The following is a 20,189-nucleotide window of genomic DNA, read 5'->3' as shown; positions in this document are numbered from 1 at the left end:
ATGCGTAGGAGGTGTTTAAAAACATGCATTGCCTGTGGTTTCATGCAGCGGAAACAAGTCTGTAGCAGGGACTGAAAACGGGGGTATGTGGCTCTGACTGAATCCCTCTGCTAAAAGCGATGCCTCTTCCCGAGCCGTGCCTGCCTCCCCTTGCTTTGTGCTGGGAAACGTTTGCTGCCTCCTGGTAAATACGATCCCTGGGAAATTTCTACTTAAGTTGCAGTAATTGTCACAGCATAAGGGACTCGGAGATGGAAGTGACCCAGTCTTGCCAGCACTTGGATACCTTGCTGTTTATTTCTGTCTTTTTTTTTTTAGGGTTCTGCTATTTCTAAGGCTGACTTGATATTGTTTTGGGGAGTTAGGTTTTTTCTTTTTTTGGCCAGCATGGACCATTCCTCTGGGCTTTAAATATCCAGCTGGGGGGAGACTTGGCTTATTGTTATAAAAATCTTGAATTGTAAGGAAAGTGAAGCACTAGAATAGGCTGGAGGGGAGGGGGGAGGATGTGGCATCTTCCCTCCAAAGCTTTTTCGGCACCGAATTAGTCGAGCAGTGAGCGTGGATACGAGTCTCCTCAGATGAGGTGAGGTCTCTTCAGCTCTATTTTCTGTAACTTGCTGCTAGAGCACAGACTTACTGCCTTGTTTCTCATTCCCTTGTGCAGGCTCCTCACTGAATGTGTGCGTTAACCCTTGCACTGCTGCTACCCATGCAGCTAAACTGTCATGCTGGGTAGTGTGGAAAAAACATCGGAGCCCAGCCCCGCAATCGGGCAGGCACCACGCTCGCAGAGCACAGCAGCTATATCTTTAAGAAATTTGCTATATCTACCTCTCAGCAGCAGGTTTTTTCTCCCCTCCCTCTCTTCTTCCTGCATCTTCACATCCTCTTGTTTTCCCTGTACTTCTGTCTGTAAGGTACAGTATCTTCTCACTTCAGTTGAGCCTGGCTGCCACAAAGCTTGCTTTTTTTTTTTTTTCTTTTAAGGAGGCACACAAGCTTCCTCCGTAGAGCATCCAGCCAAACCAGCCGGCTCCAAAGCGCAGGGTCACTTTAATTATTCTATTTTTCCGCTTTGCTACCAGAGGCAAATCGCTCTGAGAGGCGGCAGGGTTTGGGTGGCTGGAGGAGACAACCCAAAGCCCAGCCTTGGTCGGGGCTGCGGTGGCATGCGGAGCGGTGCTTCGCAGGCATGAAGTTAGCGGCTCGCCGGCATCGCTGCTCCGCTTGGGAGAGCCGGCTTGGAGGTGCCCATCTGGGAGCTAATGGGTCGTGCTCTCACTCCACCCATTTGCCGTTCGCCAATTGGAAGTGAGGGAGAAAGATGCTCTGGGTGGATTAATATTGGAGCCGTTGAAAAAGCACGAGCCATTGCTGCCTCGGCCACCTGAGCAAGTGGCGTTTGGGAACAAGTGTGGTGGCTCAGGGGGAGCTGCCAGGAGGGGAGCGGAGGCTGTTTGAACAGCATCTCTATTAAAGAAGTAGTGCAGGTAAGTTGTGGTCTTAAAAAAAAAACCCAAACCAAACCCCAAAACTGAAGCACTACTGTTGCTGGGCGATGCATTTGGACAGGAAATCTAGAAAACCAGCTCTGCCAGCTCTTCAATTATTTAATTCACTAAAGTAAGGCAGTACTTGATGCATTTTCAATGGGCTTTGCTGCTTAGTGATGATATCTATTGCCTGTGCCGGATGTCTCTGTGCTGTTGTGTTTAAGGATGGAGAATACCTTTTGAATTCAATTTACATTAACCAGAGTGCTGTCTTACAGGGTTTGAATTTAGTTTCAAGATATGCATGGGGGATGAGCACAAGGGATCTTACCTGTTCTGGTTTTTCTCTAATTAATGCTAAAACATCCTAGCAGCCTGTCTGTGAGGCTTTACATACTGATGTTTCATGTGGGGAAAGTGCAGTGCTGAGTGAAAACAAAATGTGTATATGTAATCTATCTAAAATGCTAGCAAACATCAACCCTGTTGCTGTAGCCATGGAAGCCATGTAGACGAACCATAAACAATGTCCTAATGAATAACACTCTATCATGGATTGTCAGTCTGCAATTGTTTCACCACCCGGAGCCGGGGCATTTTTTATTTTGGGTTGATGATGGACAGCAAAATCAGATCTGGTGCTGCTGCCTCTCCCCCTGCCCATGGTGTTGCTGCTGTTTCGTGGCTCCTAGACGTGGCAACCCTGTGGGGTGATTTATGTTACACTGCCAAGCCTGTCGTGATTTGAAATCCCTGTTTCTGGGGGGATGGCTGAGGCTGCGAAGGGCAGCTGGGCTGTGGTGTGGGTATCCTTTGGAGTGTTTTCACTTCTAATGGCAGGAGGAGGCTTTTCTTCCTGTGTCTTGCCTGGAACCACAACTGAAAATGTGTTTGGTGATCAGGTGGCTGGGTCACACCTCTACTTCTGTGTCTTTCTATGTTTCCAGTATAGATCTTGGTTTTGAACTAGCTTCTGGTTTTGTGTGAATTGGAGCTGGTCTCCTCTTTCATCCAGATGCCTTTTGGGTTGGTGGTAGTGGGAAAGGGGTGCAGGAATAACTTTGCAAAGCCTGGCCCAGCTGCTGCTGCCTCTTTAGCAGCTGCTTTCATTTCTGGTGGCAATCAGATAGGGGAGAGAAAAACTTTATGGAAATGCACTTTGTTCCAAAACATGATTCTAGTACCCTGGGGGGATGCTAGGGTGTGAAACGGGTGGTGCTGGAGAATCTCTTCCACCTAACTGTAAAGAGGTCTTAAAGCTACTAGCTTACACCTCGCTGATGCTTAATTTTTACAGGATTTAACACAGTTGAACCACTGCAGAGAACAGCTCCCTTTCTCTGAATAACCCCAAGCAAGTGAAATGTTGATAGACGGTCTCTTAACCATTTTTGCATGTTTTACACAGTACCGCTGCAGATAAGTGGCAGGTGGTGACCTCTGGAAGACCTGCCTGTACAAGGAAAGCATTTCAGCAGAGAAAAATATCTCTGGCACCTTTTTGAATCCACATTCAACCCTGACCAAGATTTGCAGCCATTGCAGTATCTTTTTTTTCTTTCTTTATGAAGAGTTATGAGGTTTTTGATAGGGCCCTGCAAGTGAAAGAGCTGTCTGAAAAGCTGTCAGTAAGAGTTAATGCTTTCTAAATTATTTAAATGTTTCAGGAAAAGTCTACTGAAAAGCCTCAACTGGTCTGTTCTTGGGCCTTTGCCAGTTTTGTGGGATCTCTGGAGGTATTTGCTTTCGCTCCTCTCCATGTAGCACTTATGCAAGAAATCCTCACAGGTCTTAAATCACGTTTGTTTTTTTTTTTTTTTGAGGGCCCAACAAAATGAAACCTCCCCCATCAACCTGAAAAAAATAAAGCAAATAGCTCAAATTCTCTGTCTGCCAGCCAAATCCCAAAGTGTCATCGTTCCCCCGCTTCTCCACTCGTCCTGCTCACCTACGAAAAGCTGGCCAAGGAACCCAGCAGAGGAGGAAAAGATACCCAGTTAGCAAAGCAGCTGCGTGGCTCTCAATTTACAGGGTCGCCTCCTCTTGCAGCTCACCTCTGGGAGGCACCCTTGGATATTAATTGCTCGGGTGGGCTAAATTGTGATGAGTCAACCTGGACAGCCTGGTGCTGCTGGTAAATCCAAGCACTGCTGACACCAACCTTTCACATGCATGGGGTTTTTTGGGTGGGAGGTCTCTGGTAGCTGTCACTGCTACAGCTGGTGATCTTTTACTAGATGGGTTTTATTGTGATGGGTGCTCTGGAGGAAGGTGGGGAGGGGGTGAAGAAGGGAATTGTTCAGTGCGGTGAGGAAAATGCTTTGAAAGCAGACATGTCTGATCCCTGAGCTTGTGTGTGGGTGTGTGTTTGCCTGGGAGCGAGCAGGCAGGAGGATGCTTCCTGCTTTATCCTTTCAATATGATGCTTTACATTTTCACAGCCAGCGACTGTGAAAATTAGTTCTGGGGTTTCATTTACCAGAGTGACCATGCCATGATTGAAGACCACCTCACACCATTTCCCTTCATCAGAAGAATATCCAGCTCCTTGCATAATCCCCGATTTGACACTTTATGCCTGCTTGAGCCATGAAGTTGTGTTTTCCACCTGGATCAGGATTGGCATCCCTGGTCACACTGTGATGGAGAACACTGTTTAGATAGATCTGTGGAACAAAGCTTTATGTCCAAGTGACTGGTGCACTGAGGGATAGCCTAGGAAACATCAGAGGGTTGGTGTCGTGTCCTCCAAAAACCAGAGAAATAGGATGCTTCCCAGATGTGAGAGATGTTTAGTTTTGGTAATCCAGACTTCGGACTAAAAATAGGAATTTTGGGGAAATTAAACCCTTGTGGGAAGCAAAGAGGTGGTGAAAATCCTGTAGGGATACTTCTAGTGGGGGGGGCAAGCGAGACAAGTGACACATCTGTGCAATTCTGTGGCAAGAGAAGTACGTTAACCATACCTAACTTCTTAAAAGTGCTCTTCGCTAACAGAAACATCCTCTTCTCTAAGGCTTGCTAGAGGACTTGGCCATGTCTACACAAAAGGAGGGCAAAGCTTGTGTCCCTGCGTGTCTGAGTCTCTTGGCTAAAGCAGCAATTTGCCATTGGATTGGGCTACTTAAAAGCACCTTCCTTCTTGGTGTCTGCTCTGGCCAACACTTCGTCAAGCTTTCAGAAGATGATGAAGTGAAGGGGTTTGTAGTAGACTTAAATCTTCTGGGTCATGGCTGTCTTCTAGACTGTTTTCAGGACCTCAGAAGTCAAAAGTTGATTTGTTGTAGGTGTTTGTATACAGATGATGTGTTTTAATCAACTTATTTAGGTAAAGATCTCCAGCGAAAATCCCTGCTTTATTACAAAGTAGTGCCAATGCCTGCTGGTGCACCGTACTGCTGCCTGCATTAAACTTCTAGGCGTGCCACGTGGGGATGAGGCCCTTGTCCATCCTTCAGTGTCTGGCTGTTTTTGTTTTTTTTTAAAAACCAAAACCCAAAAACTTGACAGCTTCATGATGAGGAGGATAAGCTGAGAAAAGTGGGGGGCAGGAGTGCAGAAGGGGAATGTAGGCAAGAGGGGAGTCTGCCCTTCCTGTGAGTACTGGCTAGCGTGTGCCTTTAGGCTTTCACCATGATGACCAGTGCGTTGCTAACTCTTTATTCTTCAAGTAGTGCTGTAGAACGCAGTAGTAGGAAGATATTTAGATGTGTGATGGGCATGTGGATATAAACAGGGGGAGGAGGAACACAGCTGGTCCTTTGCGGAGCTGAGTGTCTTGTCATGGGGCTCTGCTTAGCCCTTCCCTGCAGCTCTGCCACTGTGAAGGACCGGCTGAGGAGGGACAGGGCTCTGGGGTGTCTCGTGGAAGAAGGGTTTATCCCTCTCAGCCTCTGCTGGGGATGAGATGTGGATGGACATGTGTCTGCACAGAGAAGGCATGTGTGGTGCTCGTCAGAGGAGCGAGGCTGTAAAGCTGCAGTGAAGAGTCCTTTAGTTGATCTTGTCTCTTATCCCTTCAAGACACAAACTCCCCAGAAGGCAGCAGAGTGCTGATATTTCCCATTTAATGACTTACAAAAGGTCTCTTTACCCCTCTTGAGTTTCTTTTTTTTCTATTACGTTTTCCTTTGTCTTTATCAATGCGAACTGGTGCTTTCTGGGGAAAGGTTTACGTCTGGGCTTGCCACAGGCAGCAGTGCTCGTACACCGGGCACTTTCCTGCCCGAGTATTAACAAGCGCGCCTTACTCATCTTGCGCTTCCTTGAATTACGGTGATCGGTTTTGAAACTCTGACTTGTGTGGTTGGTTGGTTTTTTCTTTTTTTGTCACACCTCTCTAGGTGCAGAAGAAAAAAAAACAGGTAAAACCTCAAGCTCTTGACTTGTATGTCAGTTGTTATTGCCCAGAACAGCAGCACAGGGGCGAGCTCCTCATCTCTGACTGCCAGTATGAACTGTGCTTTCACCAGTGTTTTCCAGTTGAAGTATGCAGGGCTGTGGGAAGGGATCAGCTGGTTAAGGTACAGGTAGAAATGAGAAGTGGTCTTAAGGCAGAACAGCTTTCTGCATGCTGCTGTCCATTCATTCTTGCTGACTTGAATGCTTTTAAATAATTTGCAGCACGTTTCTCCACCAGGAGACCTCACTGCTTGGTTCTTCCCTGAAAACTACCAAAATCTCATGTTTTATGAGCATAAGTGATGCTATGTGGGAGAATCCTGTGATATTGATACATTTGGACCTGATCACTAGTCAGTGTGATCAGATTTGCTGCCTGTCAAACTCTTTTCCTATTCTTCTGTGGTGATGCAGTTTTGTGTTATGAAAGGAGTTTGAGGCTTCCTCATCCTCCCGCTGTTGAGCTCTTGCTGCCTACAGAGATTTTCAGACTCTCAGTTGCAAGCTCCTTTCAGTCAATGCTCCACATAATTTTAAAACAAGTCCTCTCCTGCAGGTTTCCCTTGGGATATTATTCCTTGCATGTGTGGTTTTTCTCTTAAGTCTGGTTTTCTACTGACTTCGGGAAGAGGAAAGGAGCAGCATCATTTGGTTGAGTATGTGAAGCACATAAATTGTGGCCGTCCCCCTGCCCCAAGTTGCATGAACCTGGGTGCAGCTCCCTGGTCACCTGTACAACTGCAGAATCCCTTGTCCTGTGATGCTAACTCATGGTGGTGTGGAGAGAACAAAGAATAAGAAGTGAGCTCAGAGTTTAATATTAAATACCAGGTCTGGTGGAGCCTGGGATAGGGTTACTTTTGTCATCTTCTCCCCCCCCAGATCTAAGCCTTAGATAAGACAATACACTTGTTCATGCTGGATTTGGCCCTGGATCTTTTTGAGGTAGTGCAACCAACTGTAACATTCCCCATCATGCAGGGAAGCTGGTATCCAACTGTTTAACGGTAGCAATGGACACAACATTGACTGACAAACTCCTGGAAGTCAGCTTGAAGTAGCCAAAACCTTGCTTCAAAGCTAAAGCCCTACATGTCTTCTGGAAAGCAGATCTCCCCTACCCGATAACTGGGCACTTCAGTCTGTCATGCTGAGAATTGGTAATTCGTCCTGGGAGGAAACTGGGAAAGTCTAAAGGCTTTTTCAGCTGAATGGGTGACTTTTGTTGTTGTTGTAACTTCTTGCTCAGAGTGTTTTGCTTTATCAACTTTAAGGCAAGTTGTTGTATTTGCTGATGAGTTCCAGAAATGTCTTCAGCTTCAGTAAAGCAGTGTTGAGGAGGGTGGTGGAAATTGGGATATTGAAGCACACCCTGAGTAAAAGGTGTTGAAGGTACCCAATGTTTTCCCATCAATAGTTATGGGGTAACTAAATGCTCCAGATGTTCAGAGATAACCCAAGAGCAGCTCAATCTTAAAGGGCCTGTAAGGGAAGAAGTACCTTCCTAATAACTCTTTCAAAATGGTGTTGTCTCAAAGTAAACTCCCATTAAATATCAAGACACTGGAACTTGGAGAGATTTACTGGAGAGGAGTCATAAAAGCCAAAGTCTTTAAGTACCACTTGTAGAAAACTTGTTATAGAGCTATGTTTTACTTCGATACAAGCCTTGTGCTGCAGAGGGCTGTTTACTTGGAAGATGCCAGCAGCAGAACATTGTAATTGAGTTACCGAAGTATCCAGAGAATGTGTTTTTATTTGTAATCCACTAATATTGCAAGGCTCAAGAGAACTTATTACTAATCTTAAAACAAGAGAGTTAAAATGGGTTATTAGATCTGAGACACGTTTCCCACAGGAATTTAATAATGGGGGATGGCATGGTAGCGTTTTGTCTGGTTTTGTTGTTAAATGCAAATGTAACAATGGTAAGAATGTAAGAAATCAGGAAGTATAACCCACTTCTGGTCTGATACTTCCCATTGCGGATCATCTGATTCATTCTAGTCCTATGACCAAGCACCTTAAACTACAGCAAAATTGACTGTCCTACCAGTTAAGAAGTAAATGTTCGTATACCTCCCCCTTGGAGTCACTTGCAGTAGCTTCAAGTCAAAGGGCAGTGACTTCTGAAATCATAACTTGTATCCCAGAGTCTAGAGCAGTAGGCTTTGTTTTCCATTTTGCAGCACTTCAGTGCTTCAGCTCTTTGCTTTTACCTTTGAATTCAATGCTCATAAAGGGATGAGAAACTAGTCAGGAGCTTTTCTTTGAGAAAGCAACTAAGTGGTGACACTTTTAATACCTGTCCAATTTAGGCTCATCTAATAGACATCCCTGTAGGGAATAAGGTGGGGTGGCAGTAGAGACTTACTTGCTGGAGTAAATTAACTCTTAAAAATGAAGATTGCTGCTTAAATTGTCAAAAGAGCTGTGCCACGTGGTTTTTGGCAGGTAATGGAAGATGGTATCTTGTTCTGCCTGACAGGGAGAGCAATTGGAGGGTCTGGTTGTCCTCATAGGTGTTGGGTGAGAAAGCAGACTCTGGACAGTGAGGACATAGACCTCTCTGTGAGATACTAGAGACACGAGAGTGAATTTGTGTATCTTAGCTCCTCAGGGTAATGCTTTCCAGCTTTGTCTCTAGAAGCCTGACCTTATGTCTTGCTGAAATTGCTTTGTATTTTGTTTTTAATTGCTGAAACCTGAAAGAAAACCTGGGGGAAAGGAACTAGCAACATGGGTTTGGGATGTGGTGTGCTGGTGTGGAGAAGGGGAATTCCCACCCTGTGGTAAAAGTGCTCTCCAGACTGTAGGTCTCTTTCTCCAGCCTGCAAAGGCTAGCGCGGGGGCTGATTTATGCTTCACAGAAACACTTCGGCAAATTCAGGCAAACCCTGGAGCATTGTAATGTTGATTTCTAATGATCTTGGAGACTGGTATTCCTGCCCAGGTGTCCCTAAGCTAAACAATTGCATCGATTACTGCAGTGTTTTATAACTGCCCCTTGGTTGAGCTCTTTTTTTCCAAGAGTGGAGGTGAGATGGGGAGAGGAAATGCAGGTTGGTGAGTGTGCATCAGGCATGGGTATGCACCTTAATGCTAGAGAAAAGAGGACTCTGCCTTGCTGTCGGTTCTGCATGACTCGAACCCATTGCTCCTGTCTTCAGCAAAACATGCCTAAGGAGCTGAGACCTTGGATATTAAAATCCTATAAGCCTTGTGAAAGGAGTGGAGCCTGCTGGTATGTTTGCCTTGCTGACTGCTACTGAGCATGCACTTAAGCACAGTCTAGCTGGCCTTGTCCTTAGCTTACGGTTATGGGACACTAGCTACACTTGCTTGTGTTAAACTGATGGGGGGAATACAGGGAGAAGGGGGCTGATGCGCAAGGAGGAAAGCTATTAATCGCCCTGTCCTCCAAATCAGTCTGCTTTGTTGTGCTCAGTTAAGTTAGGTGGATGCCGCTTTCTCTAGATTTTCAGAGATGCAGATGATGTAGCCCCCAATTTACCTTTCCTACCTCCACTTCTCCTAATGCGTTGACCTTTGAGCTAGTCTCTAGCTCCGAGCCGTGTGTCTGGACTCATGTAAACACCCCATCACCTTTTGCCTCTTGGGCACATTGCATACACCGTTCCTGATGTTAATTTGCGTAGCCCCTTCCGTGGGGGTTGTAAGAACTTTTCAAAAGTCTCCAACAAGACTGTTTTGAAGTTGGAATCCTGTTGGTGCTATGGGACAGTATGATGTAGGGAGAAGACAAATTACCAGAGCTGGACTTTAGCCAGGACATAGTAGGGTGAACGCCTGACTTTTTTTTTTTTTTTCCCAAACGTGCCATTGCATCTTTAATTACAAGGTTAAGACCTCTGTTTTATGACTCATCTGAAAAAACAGCACCTCCAACAATTGCCTGAGCATGTTGCCTAGGGGACTGTGGCTCATTAGTGACTCAGAGGAACAAGTGCCACCTAATGAAATGGCACTGCCTGCTGTAATACCCCAGCCTTGCCCTTTTCATGCCTAGTCCAAGCAGTGACCAAACCAGTCTCCTGTAAAGGTGCGATGTCAACCCAGGCAACGCTGCAGTTAAAATGTATTTCTAATGAAGAAAGCAATGAACTCTGAATTCCTGCTTGTTGGGCATTATCAATCCATAGAAATAGGTGTGTTCAGTCAAAGAAAAAGCAAACGGTGTCTCATTTTGCCTAGCGCAGGATGAACGTGTTGCTTCAGGCTCCCTCAGAAGCCATAACAGGAATGAGAATTTGATATACCATCCTGGTGGGAATGTCAGTTCCTTGGGTAATCTGTCTGCCTAGGCGTATTTTGTTTGTTTCTCTGGAATACGTAAATGCAATCATTACACAATAAGAGCCTCTTTAAAAAACTTTCCTTTGATCATTAGCATGCTAATCAGTCTGGATGGATCTTCTCCTTCCCTTCCAGGTGGAGGGAAACAATTGACTCGTGTAATGGGTGCCCCTTGGCCACGGTGCATTTGTTCCTCCAGCCCATTGTTCTGGGATGAAATTGGAACATTGTGTTTCTCTCTTGGACCAGACACTTGCACTGCCCTAGGGTTTGTGGTTTTGTTTGGTTTTCTTTTTTTAATGGTCATCAGGGTGTCCCTCCAGGAACCTGTGCAGCCAAATGCTGTCTGCAGTGAAAGGTCTGAGCCACGCTGGGCTGCGACAAGTGTTAGGGCTGGACGGGGCTGCTGTCAGTGGTGTGGCTTGTATCTGTCTCGCACACAAAGGTTCCCAGTGGACCAGGATGATTTATGATCCTTGAAAACATGGCACACTGTAAAAGGGGGGGGGGGGGGGGGGGGAAGCACTTAACCCGTAAGCCAAAAGTTACGGGGTAGAGAAAGGGTCTTTGGGAAACGGTGTCATACCTCAAACGAAAAGCAGGAAGCCTAATCTGTAGAACAATAAAGCAGGCAAAACCTCTTTCCTTGTTGGCCCAAATTCATCCCAGGCTTGCGTAGGTAATGTTTGATTAGCCTAATGAAGTGGGGAAAGACAGAGCAAATCTATTCCTCTTTCTGATTGCATTTTGGCTGGGAAGAAACATATAAAGCAGCAGCATCTAGTAGCAGCTTTCTAAGGGACTGCTTGGGTGACTCTTGCTCAAAGCCTGAAATAAAGAGCTCTGTTAGCTCACCATAAAATGAGGCATGCACCTGTACAGAAAAGCTGGTGCTTCTAGCCCACGCAGCTGAACTGTCAAATACTGTTAGTACTAAAACCAGCCAGGCTGGGCTTGGGTACCAGGCTTTGATCACACCTGAAAGCAGGTGCTCCTATGCTATTTTGAACATCTCTTTGCATGGTAAATACCCAATTTGCCAGCAGTTAATTGCAGAACTGACTCACTAACAAAGTGTGTTCTATAATGAATCATGGGTATTGGGCCCTGCTGCTGCTGTGTTTGTGGGTTCGTTCTTGGTCAGCGTCATTTTCCATTTGTGGCTTCCTCGTGAGACCCCGTTGGTGCAGATGGTGTTTGCTGCAGGACCCCTGCTCAGGAAGCAGGCCAAGGAAGGCTGCAGCGTTCTGGTGCTTATCTTCAAGTGCCAAGCACTGTTTTGGGATATCCTAATGATTAGGAACAGCAGAATAGGATGTGAAATCCCATTCTCATCTAAATTGTGTTGTTTTCGTCTAAAATAAACTGGTTCTTTTTATTCGAGCATAAGATACAACCTGGACTTCACTGTGGTTTGTATTTTTTTTATAAAAGTCTTACAGATACTTAGCTTGTATTATTTTTGGATGCACTGTTCAGGTTTGATAGGTCACTGAGATGATCAGGCTTGTCCTGAACCTTTAGTCTTGCTGTTTTGTGGTCCCAGCCCAGGATGTCTGAGACTGCTTAACTTTTTTCAAGCAGTGACTGTATAGGATATTCTGGTAAATGCTAAAGGCAATAAACAAAAGGTTAAAGTTGCCACATTTGTGAAAATCTGATGCCTACGGTGTTTTGGGGCTGGCTTTCTCCTGCAATCCAGGCTTACAGTGAGTTCAGCAGTAAGGTGAAGACATTCAGCATCTTCATGATTCTTATGTTTCCTTTTTTGCTGTCTTTTTAGAGTCTCCACCAGCAGCGATGTCAAGAAATGGATACTTCTTTGAAGAGAGTGGCAAGTATTGTTTGATTTCTTTGTGCATAGTATCGCCTTATTGGAGGGAGAGCTGCACCACAGGGTTAGCAGAGAACTTGAAACAGGTGATACAAAATCTATTTAGTTTAAGCAGCACATGAAGACAGTCTCGCATGGTGGTTGTGTAATCTTGTACTGGAAGCAGGCTCTGCGTTTTTAAATCCTGTAGATGTTCTAGATATTCAAAACAGTAAATCATCTTTGTGTTGTCATCAGTGACTATTCTGGGTGGCTCCTTGTTTTTCAAGTTCTTTCATGATGTTTTCTTGTAATACAGGCTGGCAGGTTATTTGCTGCTTTTTCTGGAGTGGAGATCATGTGTAGGTGTCGGATCCCTTTGGAGACATCCTGCTGAGAGCATCAGGCAAATGTTGGATGGCTCTGACAAATGCATCTTTTCGTGCAAAGTGCTCTCTAAGATTTTTCTTTGTAGCAAGATAAAGTTGTGGCGTTTGGAAGCTTATAACATCTGCCTCAAGAAAGGTGGCTGAGCTCTCAGACATATTCTACTGATAAAGGACCAAAGTATTGTATAACCAAACTTGAAGTGCAGTGAAGTCCCAACTCCTCCACTGGTTTTGGAGAAGTAGCATGTGTTGGGGGTTGTTAGGGAGAGATCATCTTGAGAGGTCAACTCAAGACCACCCTCTTCAGGATGTAGTCTCTAAGGGCCTGGGGCTCCTTGAGAAGGTGCAGTGCTTGGAGTATTTGGGACTTCCAAATGGTGAGAGCAGAAGACTAAAATGCTCCAGTTATTTAGGCCTGCAGATGCTTGTAGCTGTCACAAGGCTTATCCTTCTTGTTCCAGGGGGCCAAGTCTTAGGTTAACATCTGGGAGGGGGAAGCTGAATGTCTGCCAGATGTCAGCTGCAGTAGATGCAGCATTGCTATTGACACTGCTTCCTCTAGCACTGGCTTGCTTGCCTTCTCTGAAAGTGTTATATGGAGCAAATTTCTAGGAGTAAAAGGATGAAACTGGAAGCAAGTACTCAGCTCTAGTAAGAGGTGTTTTTCTGAAGGCTGGATTGAGTTGCAGAAGGGCAGAAATTATGCCTGACCTCAGCGAGGTTTTATTTCTTTGCTGGTTTTCTGAGGTCACGTGGGGCATGAGGTCTGGGTAGCCCTACTCCTACCTTACCTGGCTTGCTTGTGGCCCCTTGGGATGTTGTTGGTGCTTTTTTGAGGACTGGGAATGTAAGAGGGTGGTCCAGGTTGGGACCTAGAGAGATGGCTAAGCCTCCAGCTTCTGGCCGAGAGCAGCGTAAGGGCTTGGTGAGAAATGCTGCTGTATGATTTGGAGGAAGGACAAAGGCGGCTGTCTTGTGGAGCCACCTACTTCATCCCAAGCCCTCCTGCCACAGGGAACACAAGTGCAGCTGTCCTAATGTCTTAAGTGGAAAGGCTCCATGTGCTCCCTTCCAGGACTCAATGTCTTGTCTTCCTTGAACTGTCCAAACAAAAAAAAAAGGCAAATATCTGGATGTTCTTAGAGCAACTGTTTGTAGTTGTGGCATTCCCTGGGCAAAGCTCTCCTATGAGATACTGTTTTTTTGTCAACTCGGTGCCATGGCAGTGAGCATTTATTTCTGCCCTTTTTGTGTTATTATTCAGCTTCCCCCTTTGTCTTAAGGTGCTCCTTAGAGCTACCATCAAGGACTTCACGAAGCCGTGTATGCTTCTTTCCTGTTATGCTTCTGCATGGTTTGTGGGAAGGAGGGAAGGTTGCTTGCCAGTTCCTCTTCAGCCTGCATGCAGTATCAAATACTGTATTAATTGTGATTGAAAATACAGTGGATTTCTTGGTTATTTCACACTCGGATCTGCTCTCTATCTTGTTCCTCATTACAAACTGACCTTTTTTAAAAGTTCAGTTGCTGTTGAGTGATGAGTCACCTTCTGCTGCCTGATTTAACTGAGGGCTTGTGTTTCGGCACAGAATATACGGACAGTGCATCTTGCTATTCGCGTTCCTCTGCAAGGCAGCGCTTTGGCTTTCTCTGTACAGAAGTTTCATGTGCTCAGATTCTTGACGACTTATCCAAAAACTTAATCGGGGCTAGAGGAAACCGCAGAGAAAGAAGTTACCTTTTCACATGGTTTCAAAACAGCTTGTTTTGAAATGGAGCTATGTAATCATTAAGCTGTTTCTTGGCACCACTTGTTTGGGTCTGCCTGTTCATTATGGAGACCAAGAGATGCTCTTGCCCCCCCTTTAAAATAAAAAAAAAAACCCCAATCCCCTAAGCTGTGTGTTGGAGGGGCGCAAAGAAGAGAAGCCGCCTCTTCCTTTGATTCTCTTAGCACTTACATTTTTCCCTTTTCTCAGTAGAGAAACATCTTTTGATACTACTGCTCTTTGCACAGTCAAGCTTTTTCTTTATCTCCTCCTGAGATCTTGCATATACATATGGTTTTCTGTATCCTCAGTAATTAGGATGTTTTTGTTTCTGACCATATCTGAGGTTCTGTTCTGGGACTGTGTCTGTCTTTGCCAGCTTTTTTTCTTACCCTTGTGTTCTCAATAGCAGCTGCAGCAATGTTAAAACTCAAAAGTTGAGACTTCAGTTTTAGTTTAAACCATTGTAGTGAGGGTGATCTTGGCTGCAGCACCAAAGCGGTGCTTTGTAAGAATCTCCTGGATATTTACTGTTAATAAAAAACCTTCCTGAAGTATTTAATAATTTGTAGCTCTCCTCATGACAGAGGAGCTGAGGAAAGCCCAGGAAGGATTTTCTGGTGAATGGATGCTAATATATGACTATTCTGCTGATGAAAACCCATGGTTTTACTCATTCTTTTGAGTCTGTGGAACAAGCTTCTTGCACAAGCAAATGAACAAAATCTAGCATGGCCCAGTAATATTTGGCGTCCCCCTACTCACCCCATGACAGGCTGTGTGTTTAAGTCGCTTGAACCTTCAGCAAGGTTGTCTTGTCAAATGAGTTTTCTTCCTTGCAAATTGAAGTGACTAATGAGATGATTGCGTAGACCCAGTTCAAACCTGAAGATAATTGGAGTCCTGATGAAATACAGCTTGGCAATCAATGTTCAGAATAACAACTCATCAAGCCCCACATTGTCTCTTGGCTGTCAGCCTCCTGCCACCCTCCTTGGTGGTGGCTGGGGAGTATCCAGTGCCTACTACAAGTAGATTAGCTCTAAAGGCATTGGTATTAGCTGCAAGTGATTAAATTCTGCCAGTGTATGATGAGCTCTTTAATTGACCTAAGAACTTTCCCTGGTAAGATGCAAAACCGGAGGCTTTCTAGTTCCTCTTGCAAAATCCAAAGAAAGGAGTCCCAGTATAGTGCTGGGGATATCTGAATTGTTGCATTGTTTTAAAGCTGGCCTAACAGATATTGCAGCATAAATTTTTGTCTTCCAGAGCAAATGCCTTGCTGCTTGGTCTCCTCTGACTTATTAATTGGTTTTGCTGGCACAATAAATTGCAGTTGTGTTGAAGGGCCCCAAGGCCCCAGTCTGGCTTGAGATGTTTGGATATATTTTTATCTGCTTGTTTTTGGTTTTCAGTTTGCAGCTCAGTTTGGTATGTGTGGTGTGGCGTGTTTTTTCTTTTTCAAATTTGTCTTTATCTGTCTTGGAATTGTTTGCCTAACTAGGAGATTAATCTAAATGTCTTTGTGAAACAAATCTTTTTGCAGTGGGTTTCCCCCAATGAGATGCTCAGTTTGCCAGCAGGAGATGCACTACTGCTACCTATGGAGAGCACGAGGGGGTGGCTTGCAGGTCTCTTGCAGATTTTTTTATTTCCGAGAACTGTCTATCAGGAGGCCTATAATAAAATGAACACTCCTGATTTTTGTGGGTTCTGGTACAGAACTGAAATTCCACGTGCTGTTGTGTTTTGTAAAAACAAAAAATAAAAACAAAGCCCCACTGAATTACTTGGATTATTCGCAACATTTCCTAGAAATCTGGCTGCAAAATACAATACTGGAATTAATTCAAAAGTGCCTGAGTGTGTTTTTTCTTTTTGTAGCAGATTGGTTCTTTCAGTTCTGTTATGCATTATTACTGAAGTGGCAGGGGAAACTTTATGTTTCCATCTGGCTCTTCATGACAAAAGACTGACTTGAAGTAGGGTTGGAAACATGCGACTGAGGTTATGGCTGGCTGGTAGTGGAGGGATCCCTTACTTAAAGGATGCAGGTCTGGTCTTGGTGACTCACCTGCTAGATGCTTTCTACCCTTTTTTAAACAAGAGGAGGTTGTGGTTTAATCTGTGGTCTTGAAGCACTCTGAAAGCTTTAGGTAATGGATTGACATCTCCATAGCAGGTGGCCATTACTCCAAAAGGCCACAAACCTGTATCTAATGAGCTTTCAGTGACTGCTTAAGAGCCAAGAAGCATCACCCAACTGTTCCCCAGCTCTTCTGCCCCTCAAGCTACCTGTGGAGGGGCTGGAATTGGAGGACACTTCTCTAAATCCCATCTAGATGGTCCAGAAAAATCATTAGTGTACCTGTGCCAACCCATAATGTCTGGCTTAATAAAGGAGGTGGTCTAACAAAAGCATGGGAGGTAAGCTCTTGGATCTCTCTTGCCCAAATAGTTGTCAGTGGCAAACCTTCAGCAGCCCAACAACGCGGTCTGTGGGCAACCCCTACTCTCAGTTGTCTTCTCCTGGACTGGCATAAACCCTGTCCATGTGGCTGCCTGTCGGACGATGGGTAAATCTCCTTAAGACAAAAATAATGAGCATTGCCAGGGAATCTCTCAACTGTGAACTAAAGGAAAAGCTTAGAATTCTAGCAAGCATCCAGCTGTATGCAGAACTGCTTTATTTAATCAGCATGGCTTAAATTTTTAATTTTGTGGGAGACAGCTTTGCAAAATGTGACTTGATAGCAGCCTTCAGAGGGTATTGCTCTGTGGCTACAGCGCTGCAATTGTTCTTGTCTGAAATGGAGTAATTGGTTAGGAAGGAAGGAATTTTTCATGATGGCTTTTCAGACTCTTGTGATTCAAAACAAGAAGTCACCCCCTAACTTTGAAGTGTAACTTCAGCAGGAACATGTAAAATTTAGGGAAATATTTAAGTAAAAGATGCTGTTCTATCCATATGATTGTGCTCTGTCTGAAAAAGGAGAGCTATTTTGACAAGTAGGTGATTATATTATGTGATTATGAAATCGGCCTATGAGGTGTGACCAGAAGTTTGCCTTAGCGTGTGCGAGAGCAGGATGCTTTTAAAACCCTTTTTTCTAGAATACTGTGCAGATTCGAGAACTGATAACACTTGTACAAAGTTCTTCCCAGTCTCTCCTGAATCCTTAGATTGCTTTATCCCTGCCAATATTAACTGACTGTAAGGTTATCTAACCTTTGGAGGCAAGATGAGTCTGTGTTTTCGTGCAGAGTGTAAAGGTCAAAATGGAGGTGGAGGCTCCATTATTAATTGAGTTTCCTTTTGTACCTGATGTTGGGAATTTGGGTATTTTCTGAGTGACGCAGTGAATCTGCAAGCCTGCAGTACTCGGAACAAAGTAAGCCCTCTGATGGCTTAAAGCTCAGGCTGATCACTTGAGCTCAGGTTAATTAAAACCTCATGCCTTTCTTCAAAATTAGTGTCTATTGTTGGTTAGAGCAAGTTGAAAATCCATGGGAGTGGAAAAAACAGATGAAGCTGACTTTTTTTTTAACTTAATGCCAGTATCATGACTAGTTTTTAGGTGGATACAGGGCTTAATTCTCTCTCGAGTTCCTTAAATGCTCTGTTACAGCTGAGCACTGGGATGCTTAAAGAACCAGACCTGATTTTAGGGTAATGCTTATGTCCCAGTTGATGCCCCCTTGCCTTTAAAAGGTATTGAATATATATTATTATTGCTTCCATCCTCCTTCTGTACTTGACCTGTAATTCTTCTGGGAAAGTGGATACAAACAGCTCTTGGGCTCTTCCAAAACAAGAATTTGCAAACTTCTGCACTTGACTGGCTGACTGCAGCAGAGCTGGCTATTTGGCTCTGCAAGGTTTATGGCTTGAAATGCTAAGAGTTGGGGACAACTGCTAGATTTCAGTTCTGAATGGATCAGGATCAGTGACAAAAATATCTAAAGCAGTGATGTTAGAAGGAGAGCCTTTGCTTTTCCCAGGGTGAAGTGTCTGAGGCTGCTGAATCCGGCAGGAGCACAGTGCATGCTGTTGTTCCTATCTTCTGGCGAGGTGACCACAAGTGCTGTTATGCAAAACCAGTAAAAAGGACTGTCCTGCAATTTGCTGCCTTCTGTGCCTAAAAACTCATTTGAGAAATCCGAGATGGCTTTTTAACATGTCTAGTGATCATGTTGAATTGCTAATTGTATGAGCTCAAAAGAACCCTTTTAATGTAACATCAGCTTTCTGAAGAGATTTCGTGGAAGGGGGCAACTACCATTTCTGAAGAGCAGATGCCACCCTGTGATTCTGGAAGCTGGGGCTTGGATTTGGCTTGAGGGAATAAGCACCCGCTTGCACAGCAATGCCATCGATGAGAACACTTTTCCAGACTTGTAGACTACCTTGGAAGTTGAGGGTAGAAGTCAATGGTTTCCAGAAAACTGCTTTGAGTATTCAGAGTGTTAACGTAGCATGTGCGGTCCTTCAGAAATAAAGCCATCCGTTTTTGCAGAGACTTGGCAGAGGTTGATAAGCTTTGATCTTAGCTTTCCTATTTTGCTCTGCTAATCTAGCTGCATGGATATGTACCTTATCCATGTAGCTTTTGCTAAAACAGCAGCAGCAGCAGCAATCTATCTGCCTGAACAAAAAAATCTGTGTGGCACACACATGCCCAGAACTGTGCAACATCTGGGTAATGCCAAAAGGAAAAATGCCCAATCTCCCTCCAAAAATTCCTCCTTAGATGTTTTCTCTGGCTTGCTGTGCTAAATTGAGTCTGCAGCGAAGTGTGGGTAGATGCAATTGCACTCTTAACCTCCTGGTTAGTGTGCATGCTTGCAGATGCAATTGCTGATTAAAATACCATGATTGGCTTTGTCTCCTCTGAGGCACACGGCGAGGTTATGCTGGGGCTGTGTCTGGTATAAGCCTCATAACCTGGGATGTGAGATGATGTCATTAGTAATATAGCTGCTTTTCTCCCAGGAAATCCAGTGTGATGATTAGGATTTCGGCTTTCTTGGAGAAGTCTGCGGCCCCTGGGCTGTGAGTGCCGCTGCACAGAGTGGTTAAGCTTTTCTAGGGAATGTATATGATGTGGCTGAAGCTGTGCTTCCTGCTCACTCCTACTCTGCTGATTTTTTTTTTTATTACCCCAGGTGCAGCTGCCAGGTGCCACTAAGGCCGTGGAGAGAGAGGTATTGCCACCTCTGGTTGCTGTAGCTCAATTCACTGCTTTCCATGACAGAGCCCTGGGCTCTTAAAACTTGGCTGGAAAGCAAAATAGCTGCAGGGCAAAGCACCTTGTTGGAGTTGTGAGAGGGTTGATAGCAGCAGGACTGGGGAGATGAAGTGGATCTGAGAAGATGATGGGAGTAAGGAAAGAAGGCTGGGGATGGATATTGAGATATTGGAGCAAGGCAGGCCTGAGCCAGGCATGAATTACAGGGGAAAGGGTGATGCTTTAGAGGGGAATGGCTGGAGAAACTCCATGGGTTTTTTTTTCTTTCCCAGCACCTGTATGAAATGGGGGGATGGCTTATTTTCATATGGCATATGATGGGCTGAGGTACAGAGAGACTTAAGGTGAAGGCATCTGCTACTTATGGCTGCACAGGGCGAGGAGTTGATTTTGCTCCTGCAGCACTGAAGGATGGTGCCTGCTGTCCTTGGCCTCAGACTTTTCATGCTTTTTTCCATTTCTCTCCGTGAGATGAGTCCTGCAGGATGGATGAAGGGGGATCATCCTGACCACAAAAGGTCAGGTTCTTCAAGGGACAGGAGGGCTGCACTGATCTTCTAAGCCAGCCTTAACTCAGTTCCTGACTCTGACCTCCTACTCAGCAAAACCTCTTTTCTCTAGTGCTTTTAGACCATATTTCAGGCTGAAGTGGCACTTCCTGTGCTCAGAGGTCTGACTCACCCTGTCATGTAGCTCACAGTGCTTTAGCAAATGCTGCTTTCATATGAAGGTGGCAGTCTGTGGTGATAGAGATG

The 20,189-nt window shown here is 44.9% G+C and overlaps 1 protein-coding gene across 1 annotated transcript in view; it reads left to right on the top strand.

Annotated features, from left to right (window-relative positions):
- SLC4A11 (solute carrier family 4 member 11) overlaps window positions 1-20,189 on the top strand; it is a 90,155-nt gene that overhangs the window by 1,189 nt on the left and 68,777 nt on the right. Inside the window, exon 2 of the mRNA XM_075709283.1 lies at window positions 11,998-12,048. Within this exon, the coding sequence (XP_075565398.1) occupies window positions 11,998-12,048 (51 nt within the window). The remainder of the gene's footprint in view (window positions 1-11,997; window positions 12,049-20,189) is intronic.

This window comes from Pelecanus crispus, chromosome 4, assembly GCF_030463565.1.
Source record: "Pelecanus crispus isolate bPelCri1 chromosome 4, bPelCri1.pri, whole genome shotgun sequence".
Lineage (NCBI taxonomy): Eukaryota > Metazoa > Chordata > Aves > Pelecaniformes > Pelecanidae > Pelecanus > Pelecanus crispus.
This window is presented reverse-complemented; position numbering and strand designations above follow the sequence as displayed.